At 49.5% G+C, this 16,840-nt stretch overlaps 1 protein-coding gene across 1 annotated transcript in view; it reads right to left on the bottom strand.

Annotated features, from left to right (window-relative positions):
- Nucleotides 1-6,948: 6,948 nt before the first annotated feature.
- SLC43A1 (solute carrier family 43 member 1) overlaps nucleotides 6,949-16,840 on the bottom strand; it is a 60,066-nt gene continuing 50,174 nt past the window's right edge. The window contains exon 14 of the mRNA XM_079928983.1: nucleotides 6,949-7,038. Coding sequence (XP_079785109.1) covers nucleotides 7,009-7,038 — 30 coding nt within the window. The 3' untranslated portion in view covers nucleotides 6,949-7,008. The remainder of the gene's footprint in view (nucleotides 7,039-16,840) is intronic.

The raw sequence follows: 16,840 nt of genomic DNA, 5'->3' as shown, positions 1-16,840 counted from the left end.
CCAGGTTCTGAAAGAGTCAACCTGCCAGACCTTGTTGATTAAATATTCATTCATTGCTCCATTTTTTATTAATCAAAGACATATATAATTGCCCGTCGGAGCTCGTGATCAGCATGAGCTAGCCAGCTGAACCAGCGGGCGCTGCTCTCATTCTGGCCCAGAGCGAGTGAACTAATGGCTTCCGTGGCCATTTCCCCGTATAGAAAGCTGAATCTGGGGGAGAGCTGCTTGTATATTCAGTGCAGTCTACAGCCCCCCGAGCCCAGCCTCCTGGATTCCTCCTGGGGCCCAGGGACTCAAGGTATTCCAAGCCCACCTTTCTTTTCTAATGCAGAAGAATTAAGAGATTAGGACAGTGGAAAACCAGAACCAGGGAGTATCTTCCAGATTGCTACCCAGACACAAAGGATAAAGTGTAACCACCCAAGCACGCGCTGTGTAGGATAGGGGTGGCTCTGATCCCGGTACTCACGAGTTACATAACCCCAAGCCAGCCCTTTGGAAGCCCCACCTGTAAGATGAGGCTGATTAATTACATGAATTGTCACAAAAGAAGTATGAGATGGGTTGATGAAGGTATGGTAGTCAGTAGCCAGACTGCCTAGGGATAGTACTGGGTTCTCCGGCATCCAGGTATGCAAACAGAGCCAGAGAAGCAGGCTTGGGAGGGGTCTTCAGGGGAACTTGCCCAAAGTCACTCTGTGAGTGCTTTAACACTCCCAGACTTCACATTGGCTAATGGGACATTAGAGAAAATAAGTCTTTTCTTAAAAAAAATTAATTGGTGGGGAAAAAAAAAAAAAGAAAATATAGCAGCCCTGGACAAACAGGACTTAAGATGCAAGATTTTCTATTTTACTGTGAGATACAAAGACACTGAAATTAATTCAAGACCTATCTCCTGCTCCGGCTTACATTTTGGTCTCCTGAGGACCTGGGGGATCAGTGAGTGTGGAAGCAGCAAGGGAGGAACACAAAAAGTCAAAGCAAAGAGACAGATGTAAATCTGCAGGAACCCTCAGAAAGGCCCAGCTCCCGGGCTATCCGTACATCCAGGACTGGAGCTCAGGACCCGGACGGGTTGTCCAGGCTCTGTCCACCTTATCCTGTTATCTCTCTCTGGCTCTCAGTGGCCGCCACCCGCATCTAAGTCTGCAAGGCGCTCCCTCTGGTAATGTGACCGTCTTACCGAAACCGTTGGGACGGAATAATAGAATATTCTTTGAACCATTCCCGTTTTATTTGGTTCGAGTTCCAGCATCTAGCAGAGACAGATGCTATTTAGATCACTCTCAAGCCTCACTCCGATGAGGATTAGTGTGTAACATCAGAGAGAGGAGTGATTATAATAAGATCTGACGGTGCGCCTGGGGATGTCTTCATTCCTTCCCTCTTCATTTCTTTCTTTCCGCTCCACCCTGCAACTTTTGTAAGTGATTGATTCGCTCAACAAATATACGTGGCGCTCTAGGCTTTGTGCCAGGTGCTGGGATTCAGAGCTAAGAGATTCAGCCCCTTCCCTCAAGGAGCTCATTCTCTAGTGGGGGAAACAGACAAAGGAATCCAAGATTTCTGGAGGGAGGGGATGGTCTTCCAGGCAGAAGCCGGCATACTCCGTTCAGAGGCATGGAGCCCGAGTACAGCAAGAACATTCAGCAACCAGCTAGAGCAAGGGCACTGGAGGCTGGAGTGGCCGCCTGAGTGAAGGTCTTTGGATGTCAGCCCATATCAATCAATCAGGTCCTATTGATTCTACCCCTTAATATCTCTCCTCTCCATCCTTGGCCATTGCCCTATTCAGACACTCATCATCTCTCACCTGGACATTACCTGCTTCCAAACCGTCGCCACTCTGCTGCAAGAGTTGACGTCCATCGTTCCCATTTGATGACACTACTTACCTGCTCAAAACCCCTCCCAGGCCAGAGAGCCAGTCAACGAGCCAGTGAAGGCCAGTCCAGGCTCTGGGGATACCAGCCATGGGACAGTATTGCACTGGGGAAAAGAGGGAACTTTAGCACTGGGTATCTTGCTTCCCACCCAAGTACTGGTGCTGGGGGGGATTTTCCTTCCCATTATGAGCATGTCTGGATGCCCAGGCTCTACCCTATGACAAGGGGGTGGGGAGGTGGGTATATTTATTTAGATCAGGGAAGAATGGTTTGCCATTTGGCAATAGGAATGAGCTGCACTAAGTCACCCCCCACTCCCCACCCCCCATCTCCCACCACCCCCACCACCCATCCCCCACCCCACTCCCTACCCCCCACCCCCCCATCCCCACCCCACCCTGCACAAGCCGTGGCCCACCTTCCAATGCCGCCGCTGCCTCTGCACTGACCTCTCTCCTCAAGCCTCCTCCAAATAACCTCAGGCAAGACCGACCGCCCCGCCACTCTCGGGGCAAGGTCCACATACTCTTTCCTGCCCCTCATCCCCTTCCAAATTTTTATATGTGGATACATTGTCAACCATTCCTGTAAAGGGCTTTGATTTCTGACATGTCAAGCAAACAAACAAAACAAGACAGAAACTTTTAGTTCCTTCAAAATCTGGGCTCGCTGCAAATCAAACTGGTTTTTCCCAGCTATGGTCTTAAATGAGGTTTCAGGACCCTGTTTGGGGAGACAAAGGTAAATGCACATATTTTCTGTTTCATTTCAACTGGGGAGAAAAATACGAATCATCTCGAGGCAATGCCAAAAAAAAAAAAAAAAAAAGACTCATTGGGCCAATTACTGATCTTACTGATCCCTCTGGGCTCCAGTGTCCTCATCTATAAACTGGAATCAGGTTGCTGTATGGATTAAAGATGTAAGAAAAGTACCCAATTAGCACACTAGCTAATTAATAAATAACAGCTATTGTTGTTAAGAAAAATTAATTACTGAAAAACGGAGAGGAAATCATGGAATCATATTTGAGGAGGATAGGAAAGTGCTCCTAACCTAAAAAAGAAATGAGAAAATAATCACTGTATAATGGGTGAACTCTGTCATCTGCTCCAAAAACTCCACCCCCGAGAAATGATCTCTAGTTGCTCTCAAATGCACATCCGTGTAACCCAGGGTGACTGGTTTACATCATTGACTGGACTTGTCCAAAGCAGGGGTGCAGTTCGATTGTACTGTGAGCTGGGGAAGGAAGTCTGTTCCGGAACCGGAATGGATAGGAAAGGGCACAGACTCTTAGAGCTGGACCCTTCAGCATGTCTCCTGCTGTGTTCAAAGCCGTCTGACAGGGTGGGGAGCCGCTGCAGAGCCCTGAATGAAGATGAGGCCCCCTGCCCTGGGAAAACCTTTCTTTTCAACCTAGAGTGAATCTAGAAGGATCCCCAAAGAGGCATTGAGGAGAGGGGGCTGCTCTGGCCAATCAGGTCAACCCTGGTGGATGCTGGAGTCAGCAGATGTTGCAACCAGATCAGCCTCCCTTCTGCGGTGCAGAGAACAGGGCCCCTTACCAGCCACAGGGAGCTTTGGGACCAATGTCAGTGATAGAAATGGGAGTCACAGACCCCAGCACACTAGCCTTGTGAGCCTCCTGCTGCCCACCCCACTCCACCCAGCTCTAATTCGGTGCTCATCAAGCAACTGCTTATTGGTAACTTGACCTCCCGTGTAGACTCTGCTAGAACAGAGTGCCCTGGGTGCACTGTTGATTTCTGAATCTCCAAAGCTAAGGACCAGGCTGGGGGATGCTGCCAACACTGAGACATCCCCGGCCCTGAGGAAAAGAATAACAAGTATCAATAGTACCTAGTCTTCACCGAGCGCTGACCACCTGTCAGGCATTCTTCTAAGTGCTTTGAGTTTATTCTCTCTCTGCATCTCACGACAGTCCTGTGGGGATAGATGTCATTATTAACATCCATTATCTGGGCCAACTGAGGCCCAGAGGGATTAAGCAACTCCCCCAAGATCACACAGTACATGGCAGGGCTTGGCTGTACACACTGATGTGCTAACTACGGCAGACGTTCTTAACCTGTACCCTACCCATCCCTTCTGAGGGTGCTCCCACAAGTGCTGGACAGAACAAGAGCTGGAATTAGGTTGATAGGTATCAATTATTAGTAATAGGAATGGGGGTGGGTACCCCTTTCAGAAGGCATCATTGATTAAAGAGAGAGAGAAGCGTTGCGTCTCCATTCAACCACGGATCTGTGTCTCCCAGCCCTACTTACCCAGCCACCCATACCCACCGCCGTGCACTCTCACGAAAAGAGGAAATGGGCCCCGGGGAGAAGACAGGATTCCTGAGTGACAATAACAGGATTTTTCAGATGCCCAGCTCCCCCAGGATAAGAAGGACAGGAAAGAGCTAGAACCAATGAAACACTTTTGTTTTGTGGAAAGGCAAAGGGAAGCAGGAAGAAACTAGAACAGTTTCCATGGTGCTGGAGGGATGGGGGTAGGGGTATCAGGAATTAACCGGGAGGAGGGGGGATCTCCACTTGCCCGGAGAGCACGTATATGATGGAAACCCTGGCGCTCCCCTAACATGCTGACCTGTCCCTCTCTACATTTCTTCCCTGAATCGACCAGAATCAAGTTTGTGGTGAAACTAGGGAAGGCCCCACCAGGATCTGTAGACAAAACACTGGGTAAAGAAGCAGTAGGCCTGGGGTCCGGGCCCAGCCCTGGAGAACCCTAGTTAGGTGACCTGGAGCATCCTTTCCTTTGGGAAAGCTGTGAAGCCAGTGCTGAACATCGCTCAGCCCTGACTCTCTGTGATGCTGGGACTCTGTGCAGAGGCGGAACGTAAACAGGGATCGGTTGCGGGCAGCAGGCAACACCGGATGCAGCCCTCCCCTTCCCTACACAGAGGAGGCCAGAAAAACACCTAGATGGTAAGTCTGCCCTGGGAGTTTCTGCTTGGAAGCTGAAATGGCCTGACGGTGACTCAGAAACCACGGAAGTTCTCGAGGCTGATGGGTTCTTATAGATTGTACAGGCAGCTCTCCTGGGGGCTGCAAAACCACAGGACAGGCTGTGACCGCTCTTAAGGAAAGAGCCGTATACTGCAACGAGCTTTCTGTCCTCTGGGTCTTAAAGCAAACTCAGACTCAACTCTCCCTCCTTTTGAGACAAAATCGCCTCTGGGGATACAGCAAGCCTCAATGTGTCTCCTTCTCCTAGAATTCTCCTCGATGAAAATATCCTTTTGGGTATTAACAATGGCAACAGTAATGACAGCCATTCTGAGTGTTGCCTGCGGGCCCAGCACTGTGCTAAGAGCTATATATATTATATATAACCATTTCATCCTTACAGCCACCCCATAATGTGGCTACTATTTTTATGCCCACTTTAAAGATGAAGAACCTGAGGCCTAGAGAGATAGAGTAACTTGGCTAAGTCACATAGCCAATAAGGGGATAGAGATAGACTTTCAACCCGGGTAGGCAGACTCCAGAGCCTGTTTCGACCTCTATGCATAATATCCCTCTTCCTGTACCAACATCATCCTTCTCCAGGAAGCCTTCCTTGATGCTCCTTTCCCCCACAGAGAAGCCCTCTCTCTGTCCTCTACATTCTCACAGGGTACATTTTCATACCATTCTTTGGACATCTTTCTTATACTACCCTGATGGTGTTTCCCCTCCAGCCTCTCCCTGGGAACTTAACTGCTGTGATTAGGTGGGGGGGGGGGGGGGGGGGGTTGCAGCGGGGTAGGATGACCCACACTAAACAAACTCACAAGAGACTGATTGTTAAACCTGAAGTGCAATTTATTAATTTACACTGAGAAATGAAACCACCTGGGAGACAGGAATCCTGAGGTTGATTGGTCAGCACAATCTCTTTCAGGAAGGACAGACTTTTGGGAAAGGAAATCAATACCAGAAGGTTCTTTGTTCAGTACAAAATCAGAGTGAAGGGGATTGATGGACTGACACTTAGGTGAAGGCTGACGTACTCCTCTGAAGCCTCTTACCTGCCAAGGGACCAGAATATCCAAGGCAGGGAGCCATATGGGTGTCCTTTTCTCTGGACAGTGCTGGATTTTTTCTGGCTTCTGGGAAGATCCTACCTTTCCGGCTGCATTTATCATCATCGTGGCTGGCTTTTTGTTCACTTGTTTGCTTAGCTTAAATTCTGCATATTTGATAGAACTGAAAGGCAATTTCCCATTGAGACCCACTGAAGAATTAGCAATACGTACCAGCCGTTCTGCCCTTCGAAGAGCCTTCACATCCGTGTTATCATTTCATCTCCACACTGCCTTGCAATGGAGGGATGGCAAATGGTACAAAATCTGAAGCCAGACTGCCTGGGTTTGAATCCTGGTAAAGTGTTTCCCCATCTCTAAGTTGGAAATAATAATAACACCCACCTCATCATTTGTTGAGAGAATTCAATGAGTTGATACACATAAAGTGCTTTGAATGGTGTCTGGCATCTGGTAAGCACTCAATACTTGTTAGCAATGATTAATAATTCATTTTATAGATGAAAAAACTGAAGCCCAGAGAGATAAAAAGTCACTAATATCATACAGCCAGTAAGTGGTGGAGAAGCTCACAGAGCTTCTCTGTTTTCATAACAATTTCCCACACCCCAAACTCAGCCTCCCTCTCCTGGTGTGGACAGACCCAGTGCAGCTCCTCCCTCTTTGGAGGCTGAGTCTTTCAGAGACTGGAAGGTCTCACTCCCTGCGGGGAGGGGCATTCTCCCTGGGGAAAGCTCTAGAAAGTCCTCAGAGTCCTGGACGCAAGTGGCCCAAGTTTCCGCACAGTTCAAAATGAGCATAATCTGGGATTTCCCTGGTGGTCCAGCGGTTAAGACTCCGAGCTTCTACTGCAGGGGGCGCGGGTTTGATCCCTGCTTGAGGAACCAAAATCCCTCATGCTGTGTGGTGAGGCCAAAAAATAATAATAAAATGAACCTAATCCTCTTTCCTCCCACTTAGAGCACAGATCTGCCTGTGGAGGAGATGCACCAGTATGCACTGACGTTCCTGTCCGGTCCTCCCCGTATCCCCGCCTCAAGCCTGAGTTTCCATTCTTCAGAGCTGAACGTGGGATGCTGCTTCCCGCTGCAGAACAGGGAAGAGACAGGATAACATTCGGATTTAAACAGCTCTCTACAACTTGTCAAACAGAGCACTTCCCCAGGCTCCCCCTGAGCAACCGTCCCACCAGGCAGAAGGGATGCAGTAGAGTGTTTGCAGACAGGTTTGGTTTCAGAGTCCCCAGTGAGAAGCAGATACCTCCCAGAGGTAACGCAGAGATGTTATCAGCTGTTCATTAGCCCACACCTAATAGGTATCTGGGCTCAGGGGAAGTGACACCACGAGGTGCCACTGACAAATTAAGTGATTAGGCTCTGAACCAGCACCTGAGTAAGGTGAGAGAGGCAGGGGTAGAGTGGTGATACCTAGATTCTATTTTGCAGTCGGAAGCCTGCGGCTTCTGGAAGAGCTGACACGGTTAAGTGTACTTTCTGTGCAATCTTACCCTGCCACCAGGTGACGAGTCAGCCACAGAACCCCTCTCCCATCTATCAAAGCCAGGCAGTCAGGGCAGCCAGAGAGCCTGGACTGAGGGAGGAAGGATGCCTTCCTGCCCTCTCCACCTCAATCACCAAACTCACGCTGCCCTCTGTACCTTGAAGTTTGGGCAGGTTGTAGCCCACCTGCCTCATCCTACAAGTTGTGCACTCAACGTTAGGGCTCATCAGAGTTTCTACCCAACCCACACCCGCACATACGGTCAGCCTTTAAGCTATATTAAGGTGCAAAGGAGAGACCTGAAGTCAAACCTGGAAGCAAAGAGGTCCAAAGCAAGTGATGGGACTGGAGGGACGCTGACACAGGGCTCCTGGCAGATTGATCCAGAAAGGGCAACGGGAGTGAACTGACCCCCACTGAGCTCTGTGCAGGGCTTGGTCTATACATGGTGGTGCTGAGGGATTGGGTCCAAGGAGGATCCTGGATGTCTACGGTTCCCTGGGATTGGAGACCGGGAGGGCCCAGAGCTGTGAAGGATCCAGGTCAGGCTACAGGACTCAGGAGTTAAGACAACCTAAAAGGAGGCGGGGGGTGGGGGGAGGGTCGGGGAGGAATTCCCTGTAGGCCAATGGTTAGGACTCTGCACTTCCACTGCTGGGGGTCTGGGTTCGATCCCTAGTCGGGGGAACTAAGATCCTGCAAGCAGCGCAGCATGGTTAAAAAAAAAAAAAGAAAAAGAAAATAAGAAAAGGAGGCGGGACTAAGGCTGCTCACACCTGAGGGGAGTGCCCAGGGAGGCTGGAATCTGACCCTGAGGCACGACTAGGAGGGCTTGGGGCCACTCCTGGGAGCTCTGGCTTGACAAACGCCCTTGAGAAAGATGCAGCCTGGGCTGGTTTTTGACTTGGCCCCAAGTCACTTGTCCAGATTCCTCAAAACAGGAGACTCCCAGGAAACAGAAGGAACCAAACTGCCTTGGGACTTTCACTAAATAGCTTCAGCGTCGGGACTTCCCTGGTGGCGCAGTGGAGAAGACTCCGCACTCCCAGTGCAGGGGGTCCAGGTTTGATCCTGATCAGGGAACTAGAACCCACATGCATGCTGCTACTAAGAGTTCACATGCCGCAACTCAGGAGCTCATGTGCCGCAACTAAGGAGCCCGCCTTCTGCAGCTAAGACCTGGTGCAACCAAATAAATAAATAAATATTTTTTTGAAATTAAAAACCTTCCAAAAATAATAAATAAATAAATAGCATCAGTAAGAAAGGAGCCCTCCCTCACTCAGCCAGGATGGGAGAGAGGGGCTGCAGGCCCCACCCTGGAGGGAAGGGGCAGTGAGGGGCAGCAGGAGTCAAAGGTCATTATGATCCTTGTCCAAGCCTGGGGTGGCCACCCCTGGTCCGTCCACAGCCTCCCTCCAGCTCTGAAACACGCTCCTGGGTGCCCTTGAATAAGTCCCTTCTCCTCTGAGCCACTTCTTGAACCAGAAAAGAGGAAGGCAACGGCACTGGGCTCCCTCCAGGAACTCCACGAGCATCGCGTGAGATTTGGACACCCTTGCCCCGAACCCACGCATGCTGTTCTCCGTGTCGTCTCCGTCATCAGCATTGTAGAATGCAGGCCACAGAAAGAAATCTGGTGCTGAGTGAGGGCCTCTGGCTGGGAGCAGCTTGGGTGCTGAGACCCTGGGGCACACAGAGGGCCAGGAAGTAGCCAAGGCAGGGGTAAGAGGCACCTGTCACCCCTGAGGCCGGCTACCTGGGCCCAGCACCTCATGGCACCTGTGCGTCAGTACTGAGCTCCCACGGCCCTGGGAAGAGCTGCTGCTCTCCCTCTATTAAAGTGATCTGAAACCTGGGACAGGCTGCGGTCCTCCTGGACCTCAATTCTCCTCGTGGCTCTGTGGGAGAATCCACCAGGCCCAGCCCAGCTCCTGCAGAAGGCCTCCTACTCTGTTTCTCACCCCCCAGCCAACTCCTACTCGTCCTCCAGAGCCCAGCTCGAATATGACTTCCTGAAGGACACTGTCCCCCAGCACCAGTGCTCTCACTGGCACACGTGCTCTCACTGTGGCCCATATTCTCTCATCATAGAATTTATCCCCGCTTATAATTACTTATTTGTGTTCGGGATTATTTGATTTCTGAGTTCTCCCCCATCACAGGCACAGGTAAACACCCATGGGTACACAGTGGGGGCCAGGACCTTTAGTCACTTATTCAACGACCACTTATTAAGTGACTGCTGATACCAGGATGGCTCCAAGGGCTGCCGTTACATCAGTTGGATAAAAAGACAAAAACCGCTGCTTTATGGAGCTTACTTTTTTTGGGGGGGGCTGTGCTGTGTGGCTTGTGGCATCTTAGTTCCCCAACTAGGGATTGAACTCCTGGCAGTGAGAGCACCGAGTCGTAACCACTGGACCGCCAGGGAACTCCCGGAGCTTACATTCTAGTAGGAAGAGACAGACAATAAACAATAAACCCAGTAAGTAACTAACTTACATTCTGTTGGAAGGTTATGGAAATAAAAGAAAACGTAGAGCAGGGTATGGGAAGACCTGTGTGCCAGGTGAGAGCCAGAGGTGCAGGACTAGGCAGGGAGATCAGGGAGGCCTCACTGAGAAGGGGAAGCAGGGGCAAAGGCTTGAAGAAAGCAAGGACTTGGCAGACGGTGGCTGTTCGCTGCTACATTTCCAGCCCCTGGTCCCATGGTTGGCCCCCGGTAGTCACGTCATAAATGATTAAACAGATGAATGAGTGGGTGAATGGATGCATTGTCTTTATTTAGCTCAATGTCCAGCCAAGACACTGTCACCTGGACCTGGGGGGTTGTGGTGGTCCTTGAGTATCTCTTCCCCTCTCTCCGCTCTTCAGCAATAATGTGGCTCTGGGTTTGATCTAGTCTGTAAGACAGCCCTGGTGCAGCCAGGATAATCATAGCAGTATCACACTCCCCGCTAGGGACTGATTCAGGAACCCCAACCCAAGTCAGTCAGTACATCATACCCTCCAGGTGACCATTGTCTCAAGTGAGTTTTGACCTAAGATATCCCAGAGAGAAGGGAAAGATTTTTGTCCCGTGATGGGGGAAGGCCTGATTTCTCCTCCCAAAGAAGGACAAGGAGGCCAGATTAAGCCAGTTTGGGTTGGGTTTTCTATAACCTGCACCCCCAAAGTACTCTGGCTGATGAGGGGCATCCCTTCCACTCCCCCTGTGTGCTGGTTCGACCCCCTCATGGGTCAACATTACCCTTTTTGCCAAAGTCAGAGATAAAGCGGTCTGTCCCATCCCTGGGTACCACCCAGTACCAGCTCCTGTCCTCTCAAACCCCCCTGTGAAGTATACATTATTCTCACCTAAATTTTTTTTTTTTTTTTTTTTTTTAGTTTTTTAAATCATCCCCATCTTAGGATAAAGCCCTTGGACTCAGAGAAGCTACTGAAATATGTCTTGAGCAAAAACCCATCTCTGAAGCCATCCAGCTGCTGGTCAGAGAAGGGAGAGGATAAAATCTTGAGCTGAAAAAAGAGAGGGTGCCCGGGTCCAGCATGTGCTGAGGAGAGGCTCCAGCTGCAGCCTGGAGAGCCCCCACTTCTTAGGTGGGTCTTGCCTCAGGCAGGAAATTCCTCTTTTTCAAAAATTTTAAATTATAAAAGAGGTAATACAGGCACAGGGTTTTAAAAAACAAACAGCACAAAAGATTACATAGTAAAACCTAAGTCTCCCAGGATCTGGGCAGTGCCTAGGGGCGGCTGTGGTGGGCGTGGAGGTGGGGAGAGATCTCTATTACTTGAATCCACAAGCCCCTCAAATTACCCTGAGACTCAATACAGTCTGCTGGCTAGACAAGCATTGCCCTTCCCTCCCTCTCAACCAGAGTCTTTCCAATACAAAATTCTGGGCAGTTACTCTCACCTATTTTACTTATGCTCTTCCAGAGATTGTCTATGCGTGTATCATATATGTGTGTATAATTATATATATATATGTATTTCATCCCACAGGGTTTTGATACAAATGATAAATATTATTACACTCTTCTGCACTTTGCTTTGTTAACTTAGTATCTTTGCTACTGTTCCATATAAAAACATATAGACCTCGTTCATTCTTTTTGATGGCTGTATATGGACGTACTAAAATTTATGTAACCAACCCCTATTGATGATACTTAGGTTGTTTCCTACATAATATGCTACCACAAACAAGGCTACATTGGCTATTGAGCTACACATATCTTCGTGTACATTTCAAGAGTAACTGCAGAAGGGACTTCCCTGGCGGTCCAGTGGTTAAGACTCTGTGATCCCAATGCAGGGGGCACAAGTTCCATCCCTGGCTGGGGAACTAAGATCCCACATGCCATGCAGTGCTGCTAAATAAATAAATAAATAAATAAATAAGTAGAGGAGGGCTTCCCTGGTGCCGCAGTGGTTAAGAATCCGCCTGCCAATGCAGGGAACACGGGTTCGAGCCCTGGTCTGGGAAGATCCCACATGCTGCGGAGCAACTAAGCCCGTGCGCCACAACTACTGAGCCTGCACTCTAGAGTCCGTGAGCCACAACTACTGAAGTCCATGCGCCTAGAGGCCGTGCTCCACAACAAGAGAAGCCACTGCAATGAGAAGCCCGTGCACCGCAATGAAGAGTAGCCCCCGCTCACCACAACTAGAGAAAGCCCACACGCAGCAACGAAGACCCAATGTAGCCAAAAATAATAAATAAATTTATAAAAATAAAATAAATTCGTAGAGGAAAATTAACTTAAATAAATAAATAAATAAATAGATGCACTCTTTGGAGGAAAAAAAAGAATAACTGCAGGATAATTTCCTAAACAGTGAATTTTGAGATCCATGAGCACGTGCATTTTATTTTTATTTTTCTAAGCGTTTTCTTTGTTTGTTTGTTTTTTTGGCTGTGTTGGGTCTTTGTTGCTGCGCGCAGGCTTTCTCTAGCTGCGGCGAGTGGAGGATACTTTTCATTGTGGTGCACGGGCTTCTCATTGTGGTGGCTTGCCTTTGTTGTGGAGCACAGGCTCTAGGCTCACGGGCTTCAGTAGTTGCGGCGTGTGGGCTCAGTAGTTGTGGCTCGTGGGCTTAGTTGCTCTGCAGCATGTGGGAACTTCCTGGATCAGGGCTCAAACCCGTATCCCCTGCACAGGCAGGTGGATTCTTAACCACTGCGCCACCAGGGAAGTCCCAAAAAAGAAGATTCTTAAACAAAAAGGAAAACCACTCATCAATTCCCCAACCTTCAATAATTTTCATTTTTGCATATTCTCCTCCAGACTTTGTCAACATGAATACTTACTATCTGTGGTTGCAATCACAGTGTTCATGCAAATTGTGTATCCTGCTTTTTCTCAACAAACATGATGTTATAAACAGTTTCCATGCTTCTGCATATCCTTTATAATTATCATTTTTGTGGCAGCATAATATTGTATTGACTAGATTAGGTATGGTTTTCTTAACCATCTCACTGCCTGGAGAAATACAGGAGAATAATGCCAGTGGCATGCCTGGAGCTTTTTTCTTCTGCTGAATTATGGTCTTAAGATCAATTCCCAGGAGTGAGATTAATGAGTCAAAAGGTAATAATATTTTCAAGGCTCTTGTTACATTGTACTAGATTGTTTTCCAGAGTTTTGCACACTGCTTCCAGAGACCGAGGAGCACAGACTTCATCCAATCTGGCTGGCACCGGGTAATGGTGTTTGTAAATTCTGCTCATTTAATAAGTAGGAAATGCTATCTCCATACTGCTCTCATTTGCATCTCTTTGATCACTAACCAGTTGAACTATTTTCCAAGCATTTGTTTACTCTCTGCTTATCCTCTTGGGTGAAGCAGTGGGTCCACATCCTTCACCCGTTTATCTGTTGGAGTCTTGAGGCCTTTCTTATCAATTTGAATGAGCATTTTAGAGTCGATAAATATTAATCATTTGCCAGCCAGATTTGGCCATTGGAGGCTTCTGAGCAGGTGAGTGCATGATCAAACTACAGCTTGGGAAGATTAATAGTTAGGTTGATTGAGGAAACTGGGCTGAGAGACAGAGAAATCTGTCGGTAGGCTGCCGGGCTCGATCCCACAGCGGGGACCTGAACAACACAGTAGGAGTGGAAATGGGCAGGAGGGTCCGTGGCCCCCATACTGGAGCTTGTGGTTCTCTGCATTGCCTCCAGCAATGCCCCCTCATGCTCCCTTGCAAGTTCAGTGGCCTCAGCCCACAGAATTGGAGGGCAAAGGGATTGTTGTGTCCTGTTCATTCACTCTGCAGATAAGAAATGTTGTGTGTGGGGCTTCCCTGGTGGCACAGTGGTTGAGAGTCTGCCTACCGATGCAGGGGACATGGGTTCGTGCCCCGGCCCGGGAAGATCCCATATGCCGCGGAGCGGCTGGGCCCGTGAGCCATGGCCGCTGAGCCTGCGCGTCCGGAGCCTGTGCTCCGCAACGGGAGAGGCCACAACGGTGAGAGGCCCGCGTACTGCAAAAAAAAAAAAAAGAAAAAGAAAAAGAAGTGTTGTGTGTGGAGGACCACACAGCGAGGGGATGCTTCAAGCGCCTTCCTCATCTGGGGTCTCCAAGGGGGTGGGGGAGGGGTTGCAGCATTAGTGCAACTGGGAAGGGGGAATCACCAGAGTCTTTTGCCCTATTATTTGGGTTCCCAGACTAATGGAGTCTAAGGCAACTCATCCCATAGCCACCCCCAGGCAGGGCTTCCCAATACTTCCTCATACCCACCTCCACCCCAGACTTTTGTTTTCCATTTGATTATTTTATTACATTTCACAACTAGTTTATCTCTGTGAGTTCACCATGGTATCACAAGATTCAAAGTCTGGTGTTATTAAAATGTGCTATCGAGGTGGGGTTTTTTTGTTTTTTTGTTTTTTGGAGTATAGCTGCTTTACAATGTTGTGTTAGTTTCTGCTGTACAGCAAAGTGAATCAGCCACGTGTATACATATACCCCCTCTTCCTTGGACTTCCTTCCCATTTAGGTCACCACAGAGCATTGATAGAGCTCTCTGTGCTATACAGTCTGTCCTCAGTAGTTATCTATGTTATACATAGTTGCGTGTATATGTCGATCCCAGGGTCCCAGTCCATCCCCCCCCCCCGACCCCAGACTCTTCACGCACTGCTGGATACCAGCGTGACCGGCAGCACCTTGCACCAAGATTGTCTGATTAGCATCTTCCCACTAGTCGGTGGGTCCAATAGGTCAGCCACACTTGTGCTGAGTGCCTACTCTGGACCGGGCTGTACCAGGCACACGAAATAAAGCAAAGTCAAAAAAGATATGGACCCTGCACTCAGTGAATTCATGGTCTCGCGAGAAAGGGAGGCTCTCTGCACCGGGAAGGGCACTCCAGCAGACACAACGGGGCCTCACTTTCTAACCAAGAGGCCTCCAGGGCACCAAAATTCTGACTTACGGTCAAGACTGGCATGGAGCCTCGTGAAAGAAGGAGAGGGTCACGCAGACCTGGATTCAGAACCTGCCTCCACAGCTTCCTCGCCCTACCCCCCTCTGATGAAGCCATGTGACTTCTCGGTCCAGCTGCCCTTAATATTTGCAGGGGCCAGGGCGGGATGCAAACAGAGGCTCTGGGACCCTAGGTTGAGAGGTTCCTGCTCGCCCCACCAGTCCACGCCGGGCAACCCGTGCCCACAAGGTACCCCAGCCTCCAGCACAGAGCTTTGCTCTTTTGTGTTCTTCAAAGGGACTCAACATTGGAAGGCTAGGTTCAAATTTCAAATGATCCAACTCCTCGGAGTGCTGTACAGAAATCCAGCCATCTCTTCTTCTCTTCCCAAACCCAGCTCCACCGCAAACCAGGGGCCTCGTGGACGTGCACGGGAATATCGCACCCACATGTCCAAGCTCCACCCACACCTCCTCCAAACAGCTGCCCCTCAGCCACCCTAGGGGCACACACACTGGCACAAAGGTAGAGGGGAGATGATGCCTACACAGGTGCTAGAAGTACACCTGGGCCATTTGAGCAAGAGATGCCAGGGTTCTGGATACCCAAAGCGTGGCCTCAAAGGGGGAATGCAGGGAATTCCCTGGTGCCCTAGTGGTTAGGATCCCGGGCTTTCCCTGCCATGGCCCAGGTTCAATCCCCAGTCGGGGAACTGAGATCCCGCAAGCGGCGCGGCACAGCCAAATAAATAATAAAAAATAAAAGGGGAATTCAGGCTCTCAGAGGACACGTCCCTTTGGTCTCAAGGCCTTTTTCCCCCACGGAAGGACGCCGGCTGGAGGAGGACCAGAGCAAAACCCTCTAAATCATGGGACCCAGGGCAAGACCCTTCTCGCCCAGATCTAAAAGTACTTCTACCGCTCTGAGTTTGTATCTCCATCTGTAAAAAGGGGATAGTAGTAGACTTCCCTCCCACAGAGCCGCTCTGAATGTTAAATGAGCCAGTACACATACCTTCATGACATGACGTGAGTAGTTAGCAAAGGTCAGTTATCATTATAAATAATGCAGAGGGACAGAAACTCGAGAAACCAAGCAGGGAAGGAGAAAGTACATTCTGACACCGCTGCCCTTTAAACGCATCTAGTTTAGGTTTTCTCTCCTGTTTAAGAGAGGACCCGAAAAGGAACCCTGTCCCCATCAGGCCAGGCAGAATAGGATGTGGAACTCACAGGCAAGGGTTCTGGGAGGCAAGCGCAGGCCCAGCTTTTTCCCCTCCCTCCCTAGTATACGATCACTCCGACAGGTTCGGGGGCAGGCCTGGTGGCCAGTGGGAGTCCTGAGGGACCCAGAGTGGGGTCTGGGGGAATCCCTAGAAATTCTGATCTTCCTCTGGGGCGCACATCACAACCCCAGAGCTGGGAAGTTGGGGACAGCATGGCCAAGAGGCTTCACTGTAGCTTCTGATTCCAGAGTCACACAGAAAGAAGGATGTCACCGAGTCATGGCTTTTTGAGACTTCAGGAGTTTGGGGTCCAAGATGTACCTTTTGATAATGCGGAACCTGAAGTCCAGAGAGGAGAGAGGTCGTTCCCACATTTCACAGCCATTCGGAGGCAGAGTCCAGGCTAGAACCCAAGACTTCTACCTTTCAGGTCTGGATTGCTTTCATCACACTGGGCAGACATCCCTGGTCTGTGGCAGGTGGAGATGTGGAGGTCAGACACACACACAGGGTGGGAAGTTCTAACTAAGAACCGACTCCCGGACCCAGCTCTGCCACTTAGGACTTCTGAGACCTCAGGCCATAACTTTACTTTCTGCCCCTAAACTGCAACATCTATTTCCTCAGGTTGCTGTTAGGCTAAACAAGAAAATTAATATGAATCTTATTAGCGTTTATGGAGCACAGGGTCAGGCTCTCTGTCAGGTTCTTTCATGCTTTAT

The sequence above is a fragment of the Stenella coeruleoalba genome (genome assembly GCF_951394435.1).
Source record: "Stenella coeruleoalba genome assembly, chromosome: 8".
NCBI lineage: Eukaryota > Metazoa > Chordata > Mammalia > Artiodactyla > Delphinidae > Stenella > Stenella coeruleoalba.
This window is presented reverse-complemented; position numbering and strand designations above follow the sequence as displayed.